A 26,271-nucleotide genomic window follows, 5' to 3' on the forward strand; every position below is an offset into this window, starting at 1 on the left:
TTATCTTACATGATAAAAGGGCCTTTATAGATGTGCTTAAGTTAAGGATCTTTAGATGGGGAGATTATCCTGGTTTATCTGGATAGATGTCATCACACAGATCCTTAAAAACGGTAAGTAAGAGGATCACAGTCAGAGAGAGAAGGTATAAGAACTGAGGCAGAGGTCAGACAGGAGACAAGGAGTTTCAGTGCTGGCTCTGATGATGGAGGAAGGGGTCATGAGCCTCTAGAAGCTGGAAGAGGCAAGGAAATGGATTCTCTTTGGGAACTCTCAGAAGGAATGAAGCTCTGCTGACATCTTGATTTTAGCTCAGTGAGAACCATTTTGGACATCTGATGCCTAGAACTGTAAGATAATAACTCGGTGTTGGTTTAAGCCACTAAGTTTGTCGTAATTTGTTACAGCAGCTATAGGAAACTAACACAGAGAGTATGCCAAGAGAAATTGGTGGTTGGGCCTAATGAGGAGTGAACCTAGAGTTACATGCTTGACACAGGTAGGCACTAGGTCAAAGTTCATTCTTCGTTAAGGCATTTACAGTTTGACTAGAAGAATTCTAGTATAGTTATTTTATGAACTGAGACATCATCTTTGAAAGTTTCAGCTGCATGCTCTTTTAAGGGAATTTTCCCATTTCTTTGTTATATATAACCCTGCTCTGCTCTTGGCTACAGCTGACTGAACGGGGGAAAACTTATTTCCCTGTGACATATAAATTTTGTAACTTCATTAGAAAAGATAATCCTGTTCAACTGCCTCCCTGTCTCAGGGATGTTTAGGATTGAGGAGTTGAAGCCTGATTTGGTGGGTGGTTGGCTCTAGGGTTGTGAAGTAGTCTTATCAGATAGGATGCCCATTTTGAGACTATAACAAATTGGCTACCTAAAGGAAACTGGTTTTTTGAACAGGAGAGGGACAGAGTAAATGTGTTGAGGGAAGTTAGGGTAGGAGACATCAGTCTTTTCTGAGAGGTTAAGATTTTCTCAGCTTCCAGCTTTAAGTTCCAGTTGTGATTATTTCCTGTCATTTGGTATCTGATATCTCTCTGTCATTTCAAATAATGCTCACTGCATTCCCTATCAGCCAGCCTCCTGCCTCTAATGCCATCTTTACATTTGAGTTAATCTGATTGGGCTTCTTTTTCCTATTTCCAAAAGACCTTTGACTTAAACATGCTTCATATTTTCAAAGATCAAATAAGAAGGAAAGGGTTTAATTAAAACAAAGGTGATGATAGTAACTGTGATAGAAGGCTATGAAAGTTTTAATACTACAATAACCCTGCCCTAAATATCAAGATGTAGAACAGAGTCCATATGACTTCCTGGGGTTTCGGGCTCCCTAGGTTGGTAACTGATGATCATTTAAAAATACATATTTATGGGGACTTCCCTGGCAGTCCAGTGGTTAAGACTTCTGCTCTCAACACAGAGGGTTCAATTCCTGGTTTAGGAACTAAGAACCTATATGCCATGCAACCAAGAAATAAAAAAATAAAGAAACAAAAATATGTATTTATGGATAGAATGAGTTACCCTGAATTGTATGAGTTTGGTAAAATTAGAGAACTCTGACTATTTGTTCTCAGTGCTTAAATACTTCTGAGGTGATGCTATTACTTTTCCTCTTTTAGAGATGAGGAAATGTGGGTGTAGAGAGGCAGTCATGTGATTTGTCCATGATCCCTTATCTGAATTGTCTGACTCTGGAGCTCTGCTCTTCAATGCCTCACTCCATTGCATCATGGAAAGGTTTCACTGAAGTACTAAATAAACTGAATAAACTAGAAGTAAAGCTCTGGGATGATAAATATTAAGTATGCCATGCTTTGTTGCTCTGCCTTGTTGATGAGTTAGAAAAAGTTTTACTTAAATTTTTTAAATCTTCAATTCAATTGCACATCATCATGTTGTTTGAATTACATTGATTGCCATCATTAATGATTGCATCATGTTAAATGATGCTTATAAATCATTGATTTCTCCAGAAATAAGAAAAACCATGATATTATGAATCAGATCCAAAGTAGGTGATTATTAAGGCTAGGAAAACAGTATCACTCTGGTTTTGGTTCTGAAACATTAATGTAAGAAGGGGAATGTCACAGTGGGAACAGTTCAGTCTATCATGAGACAGACTGGCTTTAAATGTTGGCTTTGCTCTCTGAAAACATTGTCACTTGAAGTCTGGAGTTCACTTTCTGAATCTCAGTTTTTTCATAGGTTTATTGAGACTAAAAATGCCTACCTCTTGGACTTAGTGCAAGTATTAAACAAAATGTGTGACATCATATACGTATAGTATGAATACAAAACACGAAAGTTGATACTACTTTTGTATTCAAAGCTGGTGGAAGGCATTGACTATGAAAACCTTAACACAGTCCGATATCAAGATGATTCCATCATACAAATCTTTGGATATTCCATTTTACAAAGGAGATATGGGCTTACGGAGGCCCAGAGATGGAATGGTGGAATGATCTTTTACAGAGAGAGGAAAGCTTTATAAACTTTGGTGAGTGTATTAGTATTCCATGGCTGCTACAACAAATTATTACGAGCTTACTTGCTTAAAATCACACAAATTTACTACTTTAGAATTATGTGGGTTAGAAGTCTGACACAGGTCTCTCCAGAATAAAAACCTCTGCGCTTACAGGGCTACATTTCTTTTACAAAGATCTAAGGGAGACTCTGTTTCTTGGTTCATTCATGTTGTTAGCAGAATTCAGTTTCTTGTGGTTGTAGGACTGGAGTCTCCTTTTCTTTGATGACTGTGAACTGAGGACCGTTCTCAGCCTCTATAGGCCATCTGCATTCTTCAGCGCTGCTGGTTCCCTTCTTCCATCTTCAAAACAAGCAATAGTTGGTTGAATCCCTCTCAGGCTGCCTCCTCTTGTGCCTCTTTTTTCTGTTGTTGCATCTTTTTGACCCACTCTTCTGCCATCCTCTTTCACTTCTAAGGACTCATGTGGCAGAGTGGGTCCACCTGAACAATCTAGAAACATCTTCCCAACTCAGGATCCTTAATCAGAATGATATCTGCAAAGTCCCTTTGAAGTAACACAAGAAGTAAATTAACATAGTCACATGACCTGTGGATTAAAACTTGGACATCTTCTGGGTGGTGTAACTTATTATGTCCACCCAGTGAGTAATGGCATGCAAAAGGGGCTTCCAAGTATGGAGTTGCTATGCATGACCCACATGATGTTCATGCTTGCAAAATAAGTGAGCTGTTGTTAAAAACTACCCATTCTTACAGACAGACATATAACCCATGACCTTGCATAATTCGGCTTCTGCTTATGCTGCTTACCTCTCACTATTCTTATTCCCCTTCTGCTGAGCTATACATTCTCCTTATTGTGAGCTTTCAGTTATCAGAAAGAGCCATATTGTTCTAAGAGAATGAATTTACAAATAATGGCCATGCCATATGTGATGGTAAAACTCTGACCCTCATAAAAAGTCCAGGCAGCCAAACCACAATTTCTGTAGCAGTTGACCCAGAAAAGTCAGAATATGGCCAACAATTGCCCCTTCTTTGTTTTTGCTCCTCTGTCCTCTTCTTTGAACTTAGGACCAATCAGAAAAAGGCAAATTTGCCCCCCAACCCAATTACCCAAGAGGCCCTGGTTTCATTTAGCCCACGTCCAGCCTCCCTGTGCCAACAGCTTTCAATCAGAAGGTACCTGGATCCTCCGCTCGTTGTTTTTATTGTGAAACTTTCCTGCCTGCCTGATGGCCTTTGAGTATCTGCCAGATGCTAGTGATAATGGCTGGCTCCTTGCTGCAAACTTGGAATAAGCAGACTGTTCACATTTGCGAGGTCTTAGTTTATTTCCATTCTTGTTTTGGCCTTTTGCACATTTGTTTCCTTTTTTTTCTTCTGGATCTCTCCTCCTTACCTTATGTGGGTCATTTGTATCATCTTTTAAGGATCAGTTTAGATGTCACTCATCACAACAATAACAATAATAATCATTATTAGAATCATAGTTAACTGTGCCAAGAACTGTTCTAAGCATGTTCAATTTATCAGCTCATTAAACTCTCAGAACAATTATTGAAATAGGTTTCTATTATTGCCTACATTTTACAGACAAGAAAAGATAACTCAGAGAGATAAAGTAACTCTCCTGAGGTCACTGAACTAGCAGGTGAAGGTTTTGGGATATAACTTAGGTAGCCTGTCACCATAGTTCACTTTTGAGACCATGCTGCTACTCTGCTTTCAGAGTAGATTTTCATATGCCCTCATTTTGGGATGGGGACTTACCTTTAATAATAATACTGTGTGATAATTACTTATGAATTTATTTGTAATCCCTACTGACATTTAAGGGGCTTCCCTGATGGCTCAGTGAGTAAAGAATCTGCCTGCAATGCAGGAGGCACAGGAGATGCAGGTTTTATCCCTGGGTTGGGATTATCCCTGGAGAAGCAAATGGCAACCCACTCCCTTATTCTTGCCTGGGAAATCCCACAGAGCAAAGGAGCCTTGGCAGGCTACAGTCCAAAGAGTCGTAAAGGGTCGGGCACTGCTGAGCAACTAAGCATGCCTGATTTCTATTATAATTAAAGTTTTCTTAGTACAAGGAGAGTGTTTATAATGTTTGTAATCAAGCATGTAGTAGTGTCTCTCTAAATGCGTATTTGAGGAATGAACAAATTAATGATTGAATAAATGAAATGTACACAAATGTCTCAATTATTATGTAAAATTGGAAGATAATAACCTTAAAAAGAGATAAAGGGACCCTGCTTCTATGCAAACTTTGAATGCAATGCAAGTCTGCATATGAATTTACAATTATTATTCAGGAAATCATCTCTCAAAACAGGAATGCTTCTCTCTTCGTTTCTTTCCAAACTCTTATTTTTTTTAATTAAAAATTTTTTTTTATTGTTTTAAGTATTTACTGGAGTGCAAGTGTGAAAGCACAGTTGCTCAGTCGTGTGTGGCTCTTTGTGACCCCGTGGACTGTAGCCCAGCAGGCTCCTCTGTCCACTGGTATTCTCCAGGCAAGTATGCGGGAGTAGGTAGCCTTCTCCAGGGGATCTTCGCAACCCAGTCATTGAACTGGATCTCCTGCGTTGCAGGCACAGCCACCAGGAAACAGTTGCCTTGCAATGTTTTCTTAGTTTGTACTGTGCAGGAAGGTGAATCAGCTCTACGCAGACACATATCTCCTCTTTTCCCTCCACACTCTTCGACATAGCCATATGCCGTGCTGTGCGTAGTCACTCAGTCGTGTCTGACTCTTTGTGACCCTGTGGACTGTAGCCACCAGTCTCCTCTGTGCATGGAATTCTCCAGGCAAGAATACTGGAGTGGGTTGCCATTCTCTTCTCCAGGGGATCTTCCCAATCCAGGGATCGAACCTGGGTGTCCTGCATTGCAGCCAGATTCCTTACCATCTGAGCCAATGGGGAAGCCCAGGTATTCCTATGAATTATGTCAGGAATTTAGAGCAAACTCTCCAGTGGAAAGTTCTTTAATGTGTCAAGCCCCTAGCTTTTTGTCTTTGTAACTCACACCCTGGGACTGATGCTGAGCCCTTGTCCATGCTCAGTGAGTCTCTTTTCTCAGACTGGTAAGACTGACCTGTCTGGAGAAGCACTAAGGCAGTCATTGTGTTCAACTTCTTGACTTTATGTTGAATATTGTTGAAATATATTCATTCACTCAAGAGCTATTTATTGGGTCTCTACTAGGTTTCTGCTATTGTCCCAGGGTTTGGGGGACCCAGAGGTAAATTAGCCAAGGCTCATGACCTAACCAAAGCAGAAGATATTAAGAAGAGGTGGCAAGAATACACAGAAAAACTATACAAAAAAGATTTTAATGACCCAGATTATGATGGGTCATATGATCACACAATAGTGTGACCACTCACCTAGAGCCAGACATCTTGGAATGCTAAGTCAAGTGGGCCTTAGGAAGCATCACTACCAACAAAGCTAGTGGAGGAGATGGAATTCCAGCTGAGCTATTTCAAATCCTAAAAAATGATGCTGTTAAAGTGCTGTACTCAATAGGCCAGCAAATTTGGAAAACACAGCAGTGGCCACAGGACTGGGAAAGCTCAGTTTTTATTCCAGCCCCAAAGAAAGGCAATGCCAAAGAAGTTTTGAAATATCACACAATTGCACTCATTTCACATGGTAGCAAAGTAATGCTCAAAAATTTTCCAAGCTAGGCTTCAATAGTGTGTTAACTGAGAATTTCCAGATGTTCAAGCTGGATTTAGAAAAGGTAGAGGGACCAGATATCAAATTGCCAACATCTGTTGGATCATTGAAAAAGCAAGAGAGTTCCAGAAAAACATCTACTTTTGCTTCGTTGACTATGCTAAAGCCTTTGACTGTGTGGATCACAACAAACTGTGGAAAATTCTTCAAGTGATGGGAATGCCAGACCACCTTACCTGTTTGCTGAGAAACCTGTATGCAGATCAAAAAACAACAGTTAGAACAGGACATGGAGCAATGGCCTGGTTCAAAATTGGGAAAGGAGTATGTCAAGGCTGTTTATTGTAACCCTACTTATTTAACTTTAATGCAGAGTACATCATGTGAAATGCTGGGCTGGGTAAAGCACAAGCCAGAATCAAGATTGCTGGGAGAAGTATCAATAACCTTAGATATGCAGATGACACTGCTCTTATGGCAGAAAACTAAGAGGAGCTAAAGAGCCTCTTGATGAAAGTGAAAAGAGAAGAGGAGAAAGCTAGTTTAAAACTCAGCATTCAAAAAATGAAGATCACAGCATCTGGTCCTATTGCTTCATGGCAAATAGATGGGGAAACAATGGAAACAGTGACAGACTTTATTTTTTTGGGCTCCAAAATAACTGCAGATGGTGACTGCAGTCATGAAATTAAAAGACGCTTGCTCCTTGAAAGAAAAACTATGACCAACCTAGACAGCATATTAAAAAGCAGAGACATCACTTTGCCGACTAAGGCTCATCTAGTCAAACCTATGGCTTTTCCAGTAGTCATGTATGGATGCGAGAGTTGGACCATAAAGAAGGTTGAGTACCACTGAAGAATTGATGCTTTCAAACAGTGGTGTTGGAGAAGACTCTTGAGAGTCCCTTGTACTGCAAGGAGATCAAACCAGTCAATCCTAAAGGAAATCAATCCCGAATATTCATTTTAAGGAGTGAGACTGGAGCTGAAGCCCCAATACTTTGGCCACCTGATGCAAAGAGCTGACTCATTGGAATAGACTCTGATGTTGGGAAGGATTGAAGGTAGAAGGAGAAGGGTATGACAGAGGATGAGATGGTTGGATGGTATCACAGACTTGATGGACAAGAGTTTGAGCAAGCTCCAGGAGATGGGGAAGGACATGGAAGCCTGGTGTGCTGCAGTCCATTTGGTGGCAAAGAGTTGGACATGACTGAGCGACTGAACAACAATAACAACAATTCTAGTGGAATTGAGTGACAAGTCAAACATGCAAACAAGCAAAGAAAATAATTTTTTAAAAATATGAACATGTAAATTTAAAATTTTAATTGAAGTATAATTGATTTACAATGCAATGTTAGTTTCAGATGTATGGCAAAGTGATTCAGTTACATATACATATATATGTATATTATATATATGTGTTATATATATTTATAAGAATATATATGTGTGTTTTATATATATATGGGAATATATATATTCTTTTTCATATTCTTTTTCCTTAGAGACTATTGTTCCCTGGACTATACACTAGGTCCCTTTTGGTTATCTATTTTATATAGAGTAGTATGTATATGTTAATCCCAAACTCCAAATTTATCCCCCCACCCAACAAATAAAATAATTAAAAAAAATAATTTCAGTAAGTGTCCCATTGGCACAAAGTTACGTGATAGCAACCTGTCCAAATGAATCCCTTTCAGAATGTAACAGCTTCCGTAATTGTGTCACCCCATCACATTCTCTTGTCTCTGATCAGCCAATCTTCCTTGGACTTCATGTTTCCTTCCAAATGGTAGGAAGTTATAAACCTTATTTTGGATCAAAGTTTTTTTAGGAAATTATTATTCCCGATCCTCTCCCAATCCTTATTTATTGTCAGCATAATGAAGATGACTTTTCTTCTCATACTTTCTTTTATTTTTCTCCTAGGAATTGACTATTATAACAAGATCATTGATGATTTGTTAACAAATGGGGTCACACCCATCGTGACCCTCTACCACTTTGATTTGCCTCAGGCCTTGGAAGACCAAGGAGGTTGGCTCTCAGAGGCGATCATCGAATCCTTCGACAAATATGCCCGGTTTTGCTTCAGTACATTTGGGGATCGAGTCAAGCAGTGGATCACCATAAATGAGCCTAATATTTTTGCCGTGATGGCATATGAATTTGGTGTATTTCCTCCTGGTGTGCCTCACATTGGAACTAAAGCTTATCAGGCAGCTCATAATTTGATTAAAGCGCATGCCAGATCCTGGCACAGCTATGACTCCTTATTCCGAAAAGAGCAGAAGGGTATGGTATCTCTGTCAGTTTTTGCTGGCTGGGCGGAACCAGCAGACCCCTCCGCAGTGTCTGACCAGGAGGCAGTTAAAAGAGCCATGGCATTCCAGTTGGACTTCTTTGCTAAACCCATATTTATTGATGGCGATTATCCTGAAGTTGTCAAGTCTCAGGTTGCCCTCATGAGTAAAAAGCAGGGCTACTCATCGTCACGGCTTCCAGAATTTACAGAAGAAGAGAAGAGGATGATCAAAGGCACTGCTGATTTCTTTGCTGTGCAGTATTACATGACTCGCTTAGTCAAGAACCAGGAGAACAAGAAAGGAGAACTGGGCTTACTCCAGGATGTGGAGGTTGAAGTTTTTCCAGACCCATCTTGGATAAGTTTGAATTGGGTCTGTGTGGTGCCGTGGGGAATACGTAAGCTACTGAAATACATTAAGGTAAATGCAGTATTTGTTTGCATCCATGTGTACCCAAATGTGGAAAGATGGGAAGATGGGCATGTATCTATGTGTATAAAGACCTGAAAAATGAATGCTTTAGGCAATAGCATATACATTTGTTGGCCTGGGAAGAGGTGATTAAGGTTGAAGTCAATGAGGGATAATTAGCTGATAGTAGTGTTAGTTGTTCAGTTGTGTCCAACTCTGTGACCCCATGGACTGGAGCCTGCCGGGTTCCTCTGTCCATGGGATTCTCCAGGCACGAATACTGGAGTGGGGTTGCCATTCCCTTCTCCAGGGATTCTTCCTGATCCAGGGATCAAACCTGGGTCTCCTGCATTACAGGCAGATTCTTTACCGTCTGAGCCACCAGGGATAAAGGGCTTCAAAGTCATGATTAGACTTAGGATTTGCTGTTAAATTCAGTTGTAGCTACAGTGGTACCTTGGACATGTTTTTCAGGCTGGGGTCACAATTGAGTTACTAAAAGGCATAATAGGGGTTTGAAATAGCTGAATCCTTTTTGGGTCTCTGTTACACTGGATGGCATCTAGGTAGCTGAAATGAAAGTTTTGAGTTATCAGTTTTTTAGGATTCCTGCTATCGGGAGGATAGAGAATATAGCTGCTGGGGAGAGGGGGACTAAAGGGTTAAGGAGCAATGACAATCAGCAGATGCTGATGGAAGAAAGATATTTCTGTCTTCTCATTATAACAAGAGTCATTTGACTGTCTTCATGGATATTTGCACAGTTTTTCTTTTCCATTGTTAGTTGTAAAAGGTCAGTGCGCGGAAAATTAAGTTAATAGGGTCAGTGCAATTTGATGAAAACTAGTTTTGGGGTTGTTGCTTAGAGAAGATAGAGGGTAATGCACCTGATTTTATGAGATTCTTTTTTTTACATATCTGTTTGGAATAAAACTTCTGCTTTCTCGTTTCAGGATACATATAATAACCCTGTAATTTACATCACTGAGAATGGGTTTCCCCAGGGTGACCCCACATCTTTTGATGACACTCAGCGCTGGGAGTATTTCAGACAGACATTTCAGGAACTGTTCAAAGGTACCATTTGAAATGATGAAAGATCAATTGTGCAAACTTAATATGATTTTCCCATGTGCCTATTTGCATTCAGCAAAGACCAATGATTTTGAAAGCTGAAATTCATGTAAATCAGTGTAAAGCTATGTAATTAACAGAGGGGGAAGAAAAAAGTATTTAGGAAAGAGGAAGGTGAGAATTTTGGCCTAGCTTCAACCTGCTGAAATTTAATCAAGTAAAAAGCGACAGTCTTTAGTATTTTGTGACTCCTGGGTGAAGGTGACATGAACGGAAGGAGTGGTGGCTGTTGGGGAGAGAGCATTAGTTATTACACATAGATCGGCACTGACCAACTAGAGCATGCTTACTGGCATAGTTTAATATCCTAACTATCAAGAAATGAATTGGCAGAATTCTTAAAGGACCAAAATCAAGCATTTGTGTAATAAACTTTCAAGTGGTATGTGTCTTCAATCAATGCATGTTTCTTTTAAAGTGTAACCAAACAGTAGACATTTTTTTTTGCCATATAGAATCTGTGAATTTTATTTCAAGCAATATTGTTCTTCTGGTAACTCCTTTTATCCAATGGAATTCTTTTCATATTTGAAAACAAATGTGAAGAAATAATCTTTAACTGGTAACACACATTTCTGCCTTAGTTAATTTCTCACTTTTAGCTTCCACTTGGAACACTGTTGCTTCATAAATTTAATTTCTCCTCTCTATAAAGAAATCATATCATAGCAACAAAATTCAATGAAAATGAGACTTTCAATTTCCTTTTTTTTTAAAAACCATGATAGGCAGTTATTTCTCCTCACTCTGTTTGAGAGGTCCTGGAATTATTCTTTCCAAACTAAATCAGTAATATACTGGAATCAGTGAGAAGGAATTCTGGAAAGTGACACAAAGTGGTTTCTTTCCAAAACTTCAAATATATTGACTCAATTCCTCGCCCAGCCCTGGGGTTTATTGACAGAGGGCAATTGGATTTCTACAATTTTACACAAGCAAAATCATTCTTTTATGTTACACACAAAAAAGATTCATCCTCTGTGTGGAAATTCACCTTCTGATAAGAAAAGGAAATCTCTAGTTTTCTGAGATTCTTCCCCACTTCTCCCTATAAATGACCCTGCTGCTGCTATTTAATCATTAAGTCATGTCTGACTCTTTGCGACCCCATGGACTATAGCGTGCCAAGTTCCTCTATTCATGGGATTTCCCAGGCAAGAATACTGGAGTGGGTTATAAATGATCCTGCTCATAGCTAATACACCAATGTTCCCAACTTCACCTCAAGAGACAAGTAGGCTAGTTATGATCATCAGATTTATGGATGCCCTAGGGACCACAAAGGACTTGTTCAACACTGTTCTGTGTATTTTAGGGAAAAAAGAGAAAAAGTAGAAATTGTCTTTCTTTATTCCCATCTTGGTGCTCTGTTTAGTGCTAACACATAAGGACATTTCTTTGTTCTCTGAAGTCATTTTTAGTCGTTTCTACAAAACTCACTGGTTGACCCTCAAACTAAGATAACTTAAAGACAGAACAGTAACTGAAGGCAAGAGAAGAAAATGTGAGAAGATTTGGGTTTGTGAGGGATAGGAGAGAAGATAAGGTCAGGAACAAAATCCTGCTTTCGAACTTATTGAATTCCTATTGTACTGTTGAATTAATGGAAAAGTATGAACCTAAACCGTTAATTATTCACAGCATCTACATTCTCTTCTGATTCTTAACATTATGATTTCTATTATTTGCAATTAACAAATAATATTGTATTTTTTGAAAATGTAGTTTTTCAAAATGTGTAGAAATCTACACATTGACCAAAAACACTATAAGTGTATCTATTCTGAACTAGATATAGTGATAGCTATTTTTCATATGTTGTTGTAGGGAACACCAGTTCTCTCTTCTGCAGTGAAACTCTTTTCCAATAACTAGTCCCTTTTCTTTCTAGGAAATACCCACCTTGCCCCTGTTCTTAGACTTACCACGAGGATAGCTATGTAAGCAGAATAAACGACTGCTCTTTGTCAACAGATAATTGATTGATCTAGATGTAGGCACTTGGCATGAGGTGGATCAACCCCAATTCTTCCCTGGGATTTAGAATTTGGACCAATCAGTTTGCTTGTCTCATAGCATGGATTGACAAGGTGATGTAACTTTGTGTGCCATTGGTGGCTATGCTTTTCCATGTAAAGCTTAGGGGTAGTGAGAAGGTGGGTGGGGACCAGCTACCAGTGCACCCAGGGAAATGGAGACAAGAAACCAGGGAGAGATCAGGGGGACAGTTGTGCTTCTAATTCCAATTTTTCTCAGACTCAGCTGCAAACATGTTTTTGAGAGACATTACTTTTACTTATAATTAAGTGCTCTTTCTGGTTCACCTGATTCTGATTGGATTTCTATCACTTGGAACAAAAAGTGTCTTAATTGATGCCATCACATTATTTTATTTTCAAGACAGTGAGATGAGGTCATTGCTCCTATCTTACAGATGAGAAAACTGAGTTTCAAAGAGGCTAAGTCATTTGCTTGAGATCAAAAAGTTATAAGTAATATTTGCTGGAACAAGGCAGAATGTGTAAAGTATTATTGTTACTGCCACTACTTGGGTGTTTGATAGGATTTGAGTCCAGGGCTTTCTGACTGAGAGCACTTGCTTGTCCCACCACACTTCTAGAAACTTTGCCTCACCATTGGGTGCCCTGGGCTTGCATAAATTCTTTGAAAGCGTTTCAAGCTGCCTTGGCAGGAGCCAGCAGGTCCTATGACCTTGGACAGAGCTCAGATGCCCCATATCCTCCCTCTCATCAGAAGGGAGCTGAAGCAACTGATCAATTTCCTGAGACTCCTCCAAGGTAATGCCGATGATCTTGACTGGCAAGCACTTTACTGGGAAGAACCACCCTGTGAGCGATTAAAAGCAATAACAAGCTGAGGAAGGTATTTGTGGGAAGCACGGCAGGTGAGAGGCCGCCAGAACCCAGGGAGTCAGATGGATGATGGCTTTGTGATTCTCAGGAACAAAGCCTTCCCTCCCACATCATGCATATGGACAGGCACATAATGACACTGTAGTTGGATCAATGGCGTCTGCCTGAAGGCCTTACTAATCTCCTCAGGTAAAATCCCACAGCTATTAATTGAGCTGTAAAAAGAAAGCTAATGTTTCTATTTCCTTATGAGAAAAGAAGAAAAAAAAAAAAGAGGAAAATGTCATTTCAGGAAAAAAAAGGGAGAAATCAGCGAATGCCTTTTTAATCACTGCATTATTTAAATGCCTTTAAACAGGTTTTGTTTTAATTAATGTAGATATGGATAAGAGAAAAGCAACACAGTGGAGACACAAGAACTTGAAATAATATATAACTGGGCTTGTATTCCAGCTCCAGTTATTCAACTAGGGGCACATGATTCAACCTCCCAAACTCTCAGCTTGTTCCTCTATAAAAATGGGGTAACGCTTTCCCTGGCAGAGTTGTAAAAATTTCATTTAATAAGCTATTGTGCTAAACACCCCAAGCAATTGCCTGGCACATAGTAAGCCCTCAACCAATGGTAATAACTGTTATCATTGCCAAATGTGCACTTTTAAGAATATATCTATCACCTCAAGTTATTTTCCTTATTATTTAAAAAATAGAATCCCAGGACATTAAAAAAAAATTTCTGTCCCTCTTCATGTCTCTAAGTTATGACAGAACGTCCCCTGCCATGTCTGCAATTTTTCCATCATTTTTTTCTGGGAAACTTCCTAATGAACGCTGGTAGCATTGGCCCTCTGGCTATTTACGATTGAATCCTATGGAGGACCTAGCAGCCAGGACTTCCCTCCATTCATTACTTCATTTGGAGAGGTTGCCACATTAAGTGAAATATCAAATAATTGGCAGCAGAAACAACTATCAAATAACTGGGTAGCTGGAATTGTTCGGTCACAGGGATTTTTGTAAATGCTCAAGAAGCAGTGATCTTCAAAGAGTTAGGCTTTTCTCACATGATTTGAATCTTTATTATATTCATAAAATTTACACCAGTCTTGGCTGCTCTGGTGCCAGCAGGCAAGTTTAAGTCTATATATTGTGGTTGTTCAGTTACTCAGTTGTGTCTTTGTGACCCTTTGTGACCCCATGGACTGCAGCACACCAGCCTTCCATGTCCTTCACTATCTCCCAGAGTTTGCTCAGACTTATGTCCATTGAGTCAGTGATGCCATCCAGCCATCTCATCCTCTGTTGTACCCTTCTCTTCCTGCCTTCAATCTTTCCCATCAGGGTCTTTTCCAATGAGTTGGCTCTTCACATAAGGTGGCCAAAGTATTAGAGCTTCAGCTTCAGCACCAGTCCTTCCAATGAATATTCAGGGTTAATTTCCTTTAGGATCGACTAGTTTGATCTTGCTGTCCAATGGACTCTCAAGAGTCTTCTCCAACACCACAGTTTGAAAGCATCAATTCTTTGGCGGCACTCAGCCTTCTTTATGGTCCAACTGTCACATTTATACATGACTACTGGAAAAATCATAGCTTTGACTATATGGGACTTTATTGGCAAAGTGATGTCTCTGCTTTTTAATACATTGTCTAGGTTTGTCATAGCTTTTTTTCTAAGGAGCAAGTGTCTTTTAATTTCTTATAAAGTCTATGTATAAGCACACGTAAATGAAAGTGAAAGTCCCTCAGTCGTGTCCGACTCTTTGTGACCCCATGGACCATACAGTCCATGGAATTCTCCAGGCCAGAATACTGGAGTGGGTAGCCTTTGCCTTCTCCAGGGGATTTTCCTAACCCAGGGATTGAACCCAGGTCTCCTGCCGTGCAGGCGGATTCTTTACCAGCTGAGCCACAAGGGAAGCCCAAGAACACGTAAAGGGATACCTTAATAATCTAGATGTTGAGGAGGTAAGAAAGTGTGAGAAACCAGAGAAGTTATTCTCAGTGGGTGATACTTGACCCATGACGTAAACTCTCATAAAAGCAGATTTCAGTTGGGTTCAACCTGCTCCTCACACCTACCGAACATGTGTCTCCCCGCGGCATGGCCCTCAGTCTTGCCTCAGCTGAAATGTCATGGTCTTCACCTTCTTCCTGGCCCAATCCTGTTGTTTGGAGCAGATCAGCTAGCTTGATGTCAGCCAAGATACAGGTTTGAAACTTGGTTCTTCCACTTCATGTTCAGTGATTTTGGGGGGAAATTCTTAAACAAACAACACTTCAGTCATTTAATCTTTAAATGGGGATAATAAAAATATCTGTTTTCTAAAGCATGGTGAAAAATGAACGCAATAATGCTTATAAAGCCTAAATACAGAGTCTGGCATGTTATGAAAGATTCCATAAATGACAGTTAATTTTGGGAGGGGGATATCTCTGAACACTTTGAGAGTTGGAGCTGTGTCTTTTTTATAATTACATCTTCAGCCCCGAGCACTGTTTCTGTCATGAAGTAGCTTTCTACACATGTTTGTCGAATTTGGTTGTGTCTTTCAGAGAAGGGTTAGTCAATGGATAATGAGAAATAAATGATGAAATGAAATGATTGGGGACTGTATTTCCTTTTCTTAAAGAAATATACCCCACATGGGAAAAAAACGCAGCCTTCTGGAAAGTTTCTGAGCCAGCCGAACTTTCCAGTGAGATCCATGCCTGAGTTAGCACAGCAGTAGATGATTGCAGAGAAGGTTTGTTAATGACCAGCTTTAGGCTTTTAATGACAAAACCCCTCAGCAAGATGTCATCGAAGTTATTGAAGACTTCACTGAAAGTGTTGAAGCTGATGCATTGTAACAAGAAAGTTATAAATCTTGCAGCTTGGGTATACCACTAAGATAGGATGCTGAGCTCAGAATCACCCTGCTGTTGTCTGTCAGCATTCTCCCTCCCTCCCTTCCAGTGGAGATCTGGGAAGGGAGAAATACATCCATTTCCTAAAGTGGTGCAGACCTGGCAGCCACCTGCCTATGTCAATTTCAGATTGCCGAGGCCCATTTAACTGGACAAAATGTGTTAAGCACCTGTGTTTTTCTAAATGTGTGTTAGAAAATATCCTAAGAATTAAGGAAAAGGCTCAAAATTTGACACATTGACCTTTTGGAAAAACGAACCAATTAAAAATCCATTGCAAGCTCAGAATAGAGACTGAATTACCCGAATGTAGAATCCCACTCCATGTTTATTGTTTTGTTGCTTCTCAAGATAAACCTTTGTCAACTCAGCCCCATGGAGCAGTTCATCTCATAGCTCATGGAGAACTCACAGCTTTGGGGACGTGGAGGCTGGGATGTCAGATGCACTTGATACTGTTGCTCCCTGCAGGACTGAATGGAGCCTGTGAAGAGGAGTCAAGGTCAGAATAGAGAAGGAAGAACGAGATTCAAAGGCTGTTCACAGAATTATTCAAGCATGCTAGTGTATAGACTTGTGGAATTTGAAAAGTCATGAAGAAAACAATTTCCAATGTATTTGTATCCCACCAACCTACAAGGCTACAGGGCTTCCCTGGTGGCTCAGCGGTAAAGAATCTGCCTGCAATGCAGAAGATACTGGTTTGCTACTTGGACTGGGAAGATCCCCTGGAGAAGGAAATGACAACCCACTCCAGTGTTCTTGCCTGGAAAATCCCATGGACAAAGGAGCCTGGAGGGCTGCAGTCCATGGGATCTCAAGAGTTGGATATGACTTAACGACTAACCCACCACCAACCTACATACTCAGACCACACATCAACTCAGACAACCAGAGATTATAGAGTAAACTTTGAAGAGAAACATGCCAGATGATTGTCCTCTATTGCTTCTCCCCTACTTCTGCTCAGTAGCATGCTTGTCGTCCCTCTCCCACATGAAGGGTAGAAGAGTAGAAAGTCTGCAGAGTCTGAAGAGAGAAGGCTAAGTCTTGTGTTCTAGGGGGGTGCCTTTGGGGAAGTCCTCATTAGGACTCTCTGAATGTCAACTTCCTCAACTGTTCAATGAGACTGATGCTAATTGCCATTCTGCCTAACCCAAAGTCAGTTGTGAAAATAAATTTATGTATTCGTATGCCCAGAACACCTTAAAATGTTAGATATTAGTTTCATATTTGATATAGTTACTTTATACCTTAAAGGATATCAACCACTCTGGCCAAAATACACAATTTGGACCTTAGTGCTCTCCACTGCCAAGGGGAGGTTTGGTGCTCATTATCCAGTTCCTGTCTCAGAATTTATGTTTTTTATTTTCTTGCATGTTTCTGAAGGGCTATAATAGTGGGATCAGTTTAGGGGTTTGCGAGAATGTCTTCTATGACCAAGCGACTGGTGTGGTACTTGGCAGAGTTCAAAATCACTCACTCACTCACACACACACACACACACACACACACTGCTGTTGTTGAGCTACTTCATCAGACTTAACCCAAGTGAGGCCACACTGATATGGTGAGGTACATACATGACTTAGCAGGCACACCCTCTTTGAGACATAGAACCTGGTGCGTCTGCTTCCTGGGAGCAGGTTTCCAGGAGTTTCCCTGTGAGCAGTAGCTCAGTCACACATCAGAGAATCTACCCTGTGCTTCCCGATTAGAAACCATCTTTATCTTCTATTTCCATAGCATTCTCTGCCCCTACAGAGAAGCCCCTTGGACTTCTTTTCAATTCAGTTCCAGCTGCTTCAAGGGGATGATTACTTAAGGTCCTCCACTACCCCATACCCCATGAGCTTTATACTGCTATATAGTCTTTAAAAAATTTAGATGATTCTAAACTCACCCTCCATTGTCAGGGCAGTCTGTCCAGGAGTTTTTGTATTGAGGTAGCAGCAAACAGAAGTGCAGTTGCATTTTTATAACTGTAAAAGATCTGTAAAATATAATTTGTCTGAAGAAGACTTATCTTTTCAATATAAGGAATAGAGTCAATAGAATCCTAAAAGGGGGGCAAAAGGAAGGAATTGGTAATACTTTTAAAATGAAAACCCAGTGGCTCAAGCAGTAAAGAATCTGCTGGCAATGCAGGAGACACAGGAGATGCAGATTCTATCTCTGAGTTGGGAAGATCCCCTGGAGTGGGATATGGCAAGCCACTCTAGTGTTCTTACCTGGAGAATCCTGTGGACAGAGGAGTCTGGCGGGCTACTACAGTCTATGGGGTCTGAGAGTCAGACATGACCGAGCACACACATGCTTTAAATGAAACATAATTGAGATATAACATTGTTTAAGGTGTATACCACATTGATTTGATATTTATATATTATAGTATCATTACAACTTTAGTGTTAGCTAACACCTCTGTTATGTTACAGAATTATCATTTTCTTTTTTTGGTAGTAGAAACAATTAAGATCTAGTCTCTTAACAACTTTAAGGTTTATAATACTGTATTGTTGACTATAGCCATTATACTGTGCATTAGTTCCTCAGAACTTATTTATCTTTTAGTTTGCAGTTTGTACCCTTAAACAACATCTCTCTTAACTCCAAGACTCTGGTAACCACCGTTCTACTCTGTTTTTACACGTTTGGCTTTTTAGATTCCATAAGAAAGTGATTTTATACAATATTTGTATTTTTCTAACTTTTCACTTAGCATAATGCCCTCAAATTCCATCCATGTTGTTACAAATGGCAGGATTTCTTTTCTTTCTTCTCATAGTTCATTGTGTATGTGTGTGCATGTGTGTGTGTGTATACCACAACTTCACTATCATCTGTTGATCAATTTTTGATGGACATTTAGGTTGTTCCATATCTTGTTTATTGTGAATAATGCTGCAACAAACAAATAAACATAGGAGTTCTTCTATCTCTTGGCTGTTGTCAAGAAAACAAGAGATAAGTATTGGGGAGGATGTGGGGATAAGAGAACTGTTGTACACTGTTGGTAGGAATGTAAATTGATTCAGCCACCATGGAAAACAGTCGGGAGGTTCGTGAAAAAGTTAAAAATAGAACTTCCATATGATCCAGCAAAATCCACTTCGGACTATATATCCAAAGGGAACAGAAATAAGTTTGAAGAGATGATGAATTTTTTCACCTGTTCAGGGAGAGAGCAATGCTGGAATATCCAGGTGCTGAGTGGGGTCTTGGAAGTGGGAGAAGATGCAAGTCAGGTTTTCCCCGGGGGCCCAGGTGATGTGGGGTTCCATGTGTCTGCCTGCGTTAGCTCTTGTTTCCTGATCTGCAAAATAACCTGATTACCACCTGGCTTCTTAGTTATCTAAAAACTGACTTTGGAACATGGGAATAATTTCTCAGTGTGACTGGCAGGGGCGGTCTTGGTAGCTGTGTTAAGATGCATTCCTTTGGACAGCTGTGGGCTCTTGGAAAGGAGAGAGAGAAGGGCATGGCCAGGTGTTAGCCATTCCTACTCAGGGAACTTTTGGAGTTTTCCAAATCTTGGAAGAGGATATTCCTCACTATGAATTATTATTATGACATTTTGTCTTGTAAGTCAAAGTCTTGTGAGTTCAGCAGTGGATATTAACTCTGGGTACACTGAGAAAATGAGTCTCTGGATTTGCAGCATTGCTAATTAGACCTTAAGCAGTGTTAATCTCACCTGTGGTCTGGTCTTATCTGTTTATAACTTCAACATATGCTGGACAGTTGCTCAATATCTATTATATAACTTTGAGATTGCTTATGCTGGACGTTTGCTCTATATGACATAAATATGGTTTCTGACAGCTTTCCCAGGCTTGTTATTGGATAAATTATTGGTTAACTGCATCATATATATATTCCATATATTCCATATATATATATATATTCCAATAGAGAGCTTGACACTGTAAGAAAATCAACAATATTATGAAAGAAACATTAAACATTGATACTGTAACTGATTCATAGGATCCTTGCACAACCATAGCCCTGTAACAATTAAATATTTGTCAAATAAGATGATTGAATAGATAGAACTTGAGAAACACTTTGATTCTTGAAGACAGAGCCTACTATAATTCTTCAAAAGAAGGAAGAAAGCCATTTTTAGAAGAAAATGGAAGTTTTTAAAAGGCATAAACACTCAGAGCCAGGAATAATATGTAGTAAACTTTTAATTGCCATTTTTTTTTTACAAACAAATTTCTGACCAGAATACAGTTTTGGGAGTTTTGAGCTCCATACTTAGCATTCTGTAAATGCTCAGTAAACATTTAATGAGTGACTAGGAGATTGAGTCTAGATTAGTAGAAGAAATGAATTACTCCTGGGAATTGCAATGAAGTATTAGATTTATTCCACCATTTTGCTTTTTAATAAAATTTTAAAGAAATGATAGATTGTTTTTACTGTTATTAAGACGATTTTCATGCATTGGTATTATGCATGGGTGCTAATTATACCCCTTTGATATTAAACTTGAGTTTGTTCTGACAGTAATTGAAATCTATGCTAAAATTTTTTGACCTTTCTTTCCTGTAAGTACACTTCACCTCACTGTGCCTCAGTTTCTTCATTTGAAGAACAAAAGGGGTGAACTAGCTATTCATTTGAGATCCTTTCAGTTTAAGAATTATGTGACCCTCCAAATATTCTTTCTAGGCGTGTATGTCAAGGATCATATTTTATAAGAACTCTCGGTAATTTCTTAGGCTATAAAATTAAGTCTAAGGAATTATAATTAATAGTCTTTTTAAAAGAACTTTCTTCATTCTTCTTACCCAGCTACTTAATTTGAAATGTGAGCACCTTTTTTATCTGGACATAAAATTAGCCCTTGCTCTTCAATGAACTGTTTCTATTGATATTGATTCAGTTCCAGGTAACATTTTCTTGACCTTCAGTCTGGGTGTTTCCTCTTTTATCCATTCATATTGAAAATGAACCTTATTTTTCTTCCCCTGAGAAAGTTATCCCTTGGAGTTCAGAATCAGAAGGGTCACCTCAGATTCAAGTTTAACAAAGTTACTGTGGAGGGTATAAAATCTCAAAGAGGAAATTGAATGAACAGATCAGTTCAAAGCATTAGAGTAAAATTCCCAACTGAACAGCTCCTCGGCAGTTACAATCGCGAGCAGTGAAATCACCTTTCAAAACACGATCATGGGAAGTACCACCTAATCTATCAAGTTTTAAGACAGCTAAGTATGATTTTCAAGCTTCACTATAAATGCGTAATTTAATTCAGTTAGGCAGTGCAGTAATTTTAACTTTCTTTAAATTTTGCTTGAGCATGAAACTTTTGTCTCTGGGCAAGATCCTGAATTAGAAGGAAGGATCAAATTTCAGAATTACCTTCCCACCAGAATTCTGTGTAGCGACTTCATATATGTGAAGTCTGTTTTTCTATTCTGAATTTTTGAGCAAAGGGGTAACTCCGGTCAGGGATCCTCTGACCCCAAGTTACTGTTTAGGTGGGATTTTCTTCAACATGATGGAAATGTCAGTGTGGTGCTAGAGATGAAAATAGTTTCTTTTGGAATAGAAAGTAATTCTTAAGGCTTATCTGGAAATGCTATGTGCAGAGGACGGAAGGAAGGCCAGCCTCTTTGATGAGGGTCATCTCAGAACTGCCAAGTCTCCTGGGATTAGCTAATGAAACAGTATCATGGCCAGAGATGATTCCCCACCTTCCAAAGTTCAGCCACTTCCCCCCTTGTTTGTGAAATTCCATTATGGAATTATTGCCTGTTTTAGAGATAAGTGAAACCATTATAGGTGAAGGAACAGAAGGCATTTGAACCCAGAAGAATTTTAATTGGTGCTTGTGAATACACGTGAACAAGAAGCCATAAAAGTCTCAGGTGAAACTGTGAATGTTTGGGATGCAAAAGTAGATGATGGGAGAAGGGATGTATCACATCTGTTGATGAAATAACTCTTTTCTTCCATCACAAATTGAATTCATTTCCTTTATAGATATAAATTCAGCCTAAAGTCTATAATTTTAAATGTTCTTTTATGAAAGTGAAAGTTACTCAGTTGTGTCTGACTCTTTGTGACCCCATGGACTGTAGCCTGCCAGGCTTCTCTGTCCATGGAATTCTCCAGGCAAGAATACTGGAGTGGGTAGCCATACCCTTCTGCAGGGAATCTTCCCAACCCAGGGATCGAACCCAGGTCTTTCACATTGCAGGTGGATTCTTTACCATCTGAGTCAAGTCAAATATGTTGCACAGTTAAATATGAGTGGATTAATACAGAAATTAGGTCATTGCATAAAATGTGAGTAAATGAATGTATATTAAGTATATACATTTATTGGTAAATCATTTTGTTTTGTGGCTGAGGCTGTGCTAATTTAGTCCAAAGATTGAGCTATATTCTTGAGCCTTTGAATGAGCAGTTGGCCTTTTATTTAAAAAAAAAAATCTATAAAAATATTTCATGCCCAAAGTTTCTGCCACTATGAACACATGATAGCAATCTCAAGAATGGTTCAGAAAAATTCTTTAGCATGTCTGGAAAAACGAACAATCTGACCCACCGACTATGCTTAAGTTTTATGCATACAAGCAATAAATTTTATGAATACTTTTACACAATACATTGTTTGAAATAGTGAAAGAGCATATTCCTTAAAGACACAGTTCTGCCCTCAAAACCTGGCTCTGACAACTCTTTCCTGTTGTGTACCCTTGGACAACTTATTCTAACTCTTATGAACTTCAGTTCATCATCTGTGAAATTTTATTTTTGGTGAGGATTAATGACATACTTCATATCCTAGAAAAATGCTTGGCACATAACTCCCCCAAATGATAACGAATGCAGTGAATTCTTTTTACCCAGCATCTATTAACCAGGATTTTAGAAAAACTGTGACTTCCTGCACAGTCATCAAGCACTGATAATTTATGCTTTTCTTGATGACCCTGAAATGCATTCTGAATAATTAGAGAAAGATTAAATTATAATCAGTTTAGTTTCAGTGTTAAGTGTATTTTAATTTATTCTCATTCTTTAAAAATTTGTAATCCTTCTGCATGTGGTAACAATTAACGGAAAATATTTGATTAGCTGGAGCACTCTATTTCCTGACTATCTAACTAATAAAGAATTTATTGTATGTTGCTGGAACCCAAACTCTTTATGGATCAACTGGGCATTTGCTGTATGTGTTCACTTTGCACAGGCCTTATATCCATTCTCAAAGTCAATGTGTTGACGTTACTCCCTGGTGGAAATTCTAGAAGTAACCTTTAAATGTTCTCAAGCAATAGTCTGAGTCTACACAAGGCCCTTTGTGTGTTTTTGATCACAAACTCATAATACTGGTCATCCAATCTGATTTTGTACAGATGAGTAACTAAATCTTCTCACCCGGAGGACTGTCCATTCTTTTTCTATGGTTTTCTAGAGATGGGCACCTCAACTGACAGTATTCAACCTGTCTTGGTGTTTCATCAGCCTTTACTTTTATCCAATTATGTTTTAGACTTATCTTCACCTGACTTTTTTAGGCTCCGTAACCTTCCTGATGCAAACTTTACTATGCATTTAATCATTTTTTGTGGTTCTTTGAATTTTTCACATTTCTTCCATTTATCTCTTCCCCCATGTAGTGTCATGTGCTGCTTTAAAAGATGGCCTAATAGCTGTCTTGTGTTAGAAATAAAGTCTTTAAGAATTTATCAATGTATTGTTTCTTTGTGATCTTGTTAAGGTAGATTTTCAGGCAAGCAGATTGATTTTAGAGGTTTAGTTGATCACCATAGAACACACTATTCATTTGTCCTCTTCTGTCTGGCCTCATACTACCTTCCTTTAAATACCTGCCTTGCCCTGAAATTCCCCCTTCCAGTTGACAGTCTTTTTTTTTTCCCCACAGTATCCTCCACATCCCAGCTGACCATTCCAGGGCTAGGTGAGTACAGCGGTGGCTGCAGAAAGAGGTTAGATTGTTTCCTTTAAATGAGGAACAAGGACAGGGTAGCTGGTGAAGGGAGAATTTTGTTTGCCAAGATCAGGCAACTCTTGGCCCTGGTGGAAAGCCAGGATTGGTGAGGGTGCTCCTGCCAAAGTATGGGATCTTCCTTGATGATGTCTGGGTACATGCCTGGGGGAGACAGGGAGCCTGGGTGCATAACCAGGAAGCAGCAGTTAGCTCTCTGATGCTGCGCTGTCTCTGAGACTGCTCTCACTAGGTGACATTTTTTCCTTGTTATATAGGCATGTGTTAAAAGCAGGCCATTTGAGGGGGGATTGTTTCCCTAGCCACAGCAGTTTTATCTGTTTGACTATTGCAAACATGTTTCATGTTTGACCAACCATACTTACATGATTGGGCTATGTGGAATCTTCTGGGAGTGACGATTTTGAACTTTGGTATGTTAGAATGGTCAACTACAATGTTTTGTTGAGGAGACTTCTTTCAGAAAATGTGACATCTTCAGAAGAACAGTATCAGATCTCCTTGTCAGAACAAATAAATGTATCTTAATATAAAAAGTTAAAGCTGAAGAAATATCTTCACTAGCTTTTTGTACCCATAAATGTAGTATTGAGTATCTGTATATTGGTCAGTAGTTGAGGGAAATTTATATTATGTTTCTTATTCTTTAATTTTTAAAATTATTCTGTTCAAGTATAATTGACATATAACATAATATAATATAACATTAGTCCCAGGTATACAATATAATGATTCAATATTTGTATATATTGTGAAAATGAGTCTATTATTTTTTAACTTTTGATATTCCTAATGCTGGATTCTCTTATAAATGTGGGTAATTGCATTCAATCTGAGTCATTTATTGCTTTCATTTTATTTAAGGGAGATTTGCTTCTTTAAAAAATCATCTTCTTCTTGTATTTCTATTTTAAAAAGTATTTTTGAATAACATAAACACTGCTAAATCTTGGTTATTCAGAGAATAGCAGTAGGGAGGACAGTTAGATGTCAGTTTAACTTGTTGAGAGGTATTAATTTTTGTCAATTATTGAAGATAGGCCATTTTATTACATTCAGCTTCTTGATGAAAAGAAATGCCAGCTAGCAAGTCAGAAACAGGAGGGAAAGGGAGACTAGAAATGTTCTGAACATAAATGTTTACTAGAAAGCTTAAAAACTGGCCCATAGCTTTCTGGCATCAGGGTTAAAGGGGATTCACTATTCATTGTAAAAGTAGTGTTCAGATTGTGTGCTCTGGAGCCTTGGGTTCTGTGGAGATATCTTTGGGGACGCTGTTAGGTCACATTGAGAGAAGGTGAGAAATTAGGGCTCTGGGGCACCTCAGCTTTCATTGGGTATATATATTAGAAATCCATAAAAATTTTCATTTGAAAGGAAGACTATTGCTAAAAAAAGAAAAAGTGGAAAGCCACTGACTAATAGGGATCTCATTATCAGAGGGGAAGAAGCATAGTAGCGCCTTTGGGGAAATGAAGCTTCACTTCTTTTCTCTTTCACTTAAAAAAAAAAGGTATTTCAAGCATACAGAAAAAAATACAAGTATCCATACAACTATGACCTAGATTTAACAAATATTAATATTTTGCCACATATATTTTATGTGAAAAAAATATCATTGACCCAGGTGAGGCCCTTCTGTGCCCTTCCTAAATTGCCTTTCTTCCATCCCTCACCTGGGATAACCCTGATCCTGAAAATGATAGACATCAAATTGCACATTAGATAAACATTTTGCTACAAAATGCATGGACCCATTACCTATTTGTACATTGTTTGTGCAGCTTAGTATTTATATAAATGGTGTCACAATAACTGCTTTCAACATTACATTCTATAAGGTTTATCCATGTTGATACTTTTAGCTTGAATTCATGTTTTAAATGGCACTATGATATTCTGATATGTGATCAGACCATATTTAATATCCATTTGCTTGCTGATAGATCTTTGGGGTCAAAATGATGGATTTTTTTCTCACTTTTATAAACAGTGCTGCACTGAATGTCATTGAGTGGCTCATATTTTTTTAAATTAATTTATTTTTAGAGTAGCTCATATGTTTGAAAGGCATTTCCTACATGAGGGTTTATGAAGCAGTCCCACATTTAGCCCATGTGGTATCTTTGTGCCATATAGAATGAGGCTCCCTTCCCTCAAAATATTTTTTGGAAAACTTCGATCACAAAGACTAAACAAATCTAGAGTGGCTTTCTGTCCAGGGTGTTTTCTAGAGCTGTGCAAAGTACAACCTGCATCATCCTAAGCAGCAGTCTTGAATGTTGGGGATGCTCTAGGTATGAATATCTGTAGGGTATACAGAGTTTGGGTGAATTCATGTGTTTGACAGGTTAGCAACTGGAATCTAAATAGATTCATGCTTAATATTTACTCAAGGTAATTCTAACTAAAGATAGGGGCTGGG

General features: G+C 38.9%; 1 protein-coding gene across 1 annotated transcript in view; it reads left to right on the forward strand.

Annotated features, from left to right (window-relative positions):
- LOC136147905 (cytosolic beta-glucosidase) overlaps positions 1-26,271 on the forward strand; it is a 124,919-nt gene that overhangs the window by 52,587 nt on the left and 46,061 nt on the right. The window contains exons 3-4 of the mRNA XM_065907248.1: positions 8,144-8,940; positions 9,885-10,008. Of these exons, the coding sequence (XP_065763320.1) occupies positions 8,144-8,940; positions 9,885-10,008 (921 nt within the window). The remainder of the gene's footprint in view (positions 1-8,143; positions 8,941-9,884; positions 10,009-26,271) is intronic.

This window comes from Muntiacus reevesi, chromosome 16, assembly GCF_963930625.1.
Source record: "Muntiacus reevesi chromosome 16, mMunRee1.1, whole genome shotgun sequence".
NCBI lineage: Eukaryota > Metazoa > Chordata > Mammalia > Artiodactyla > Cervidae > Muntiacus > Muntiacus reevesi.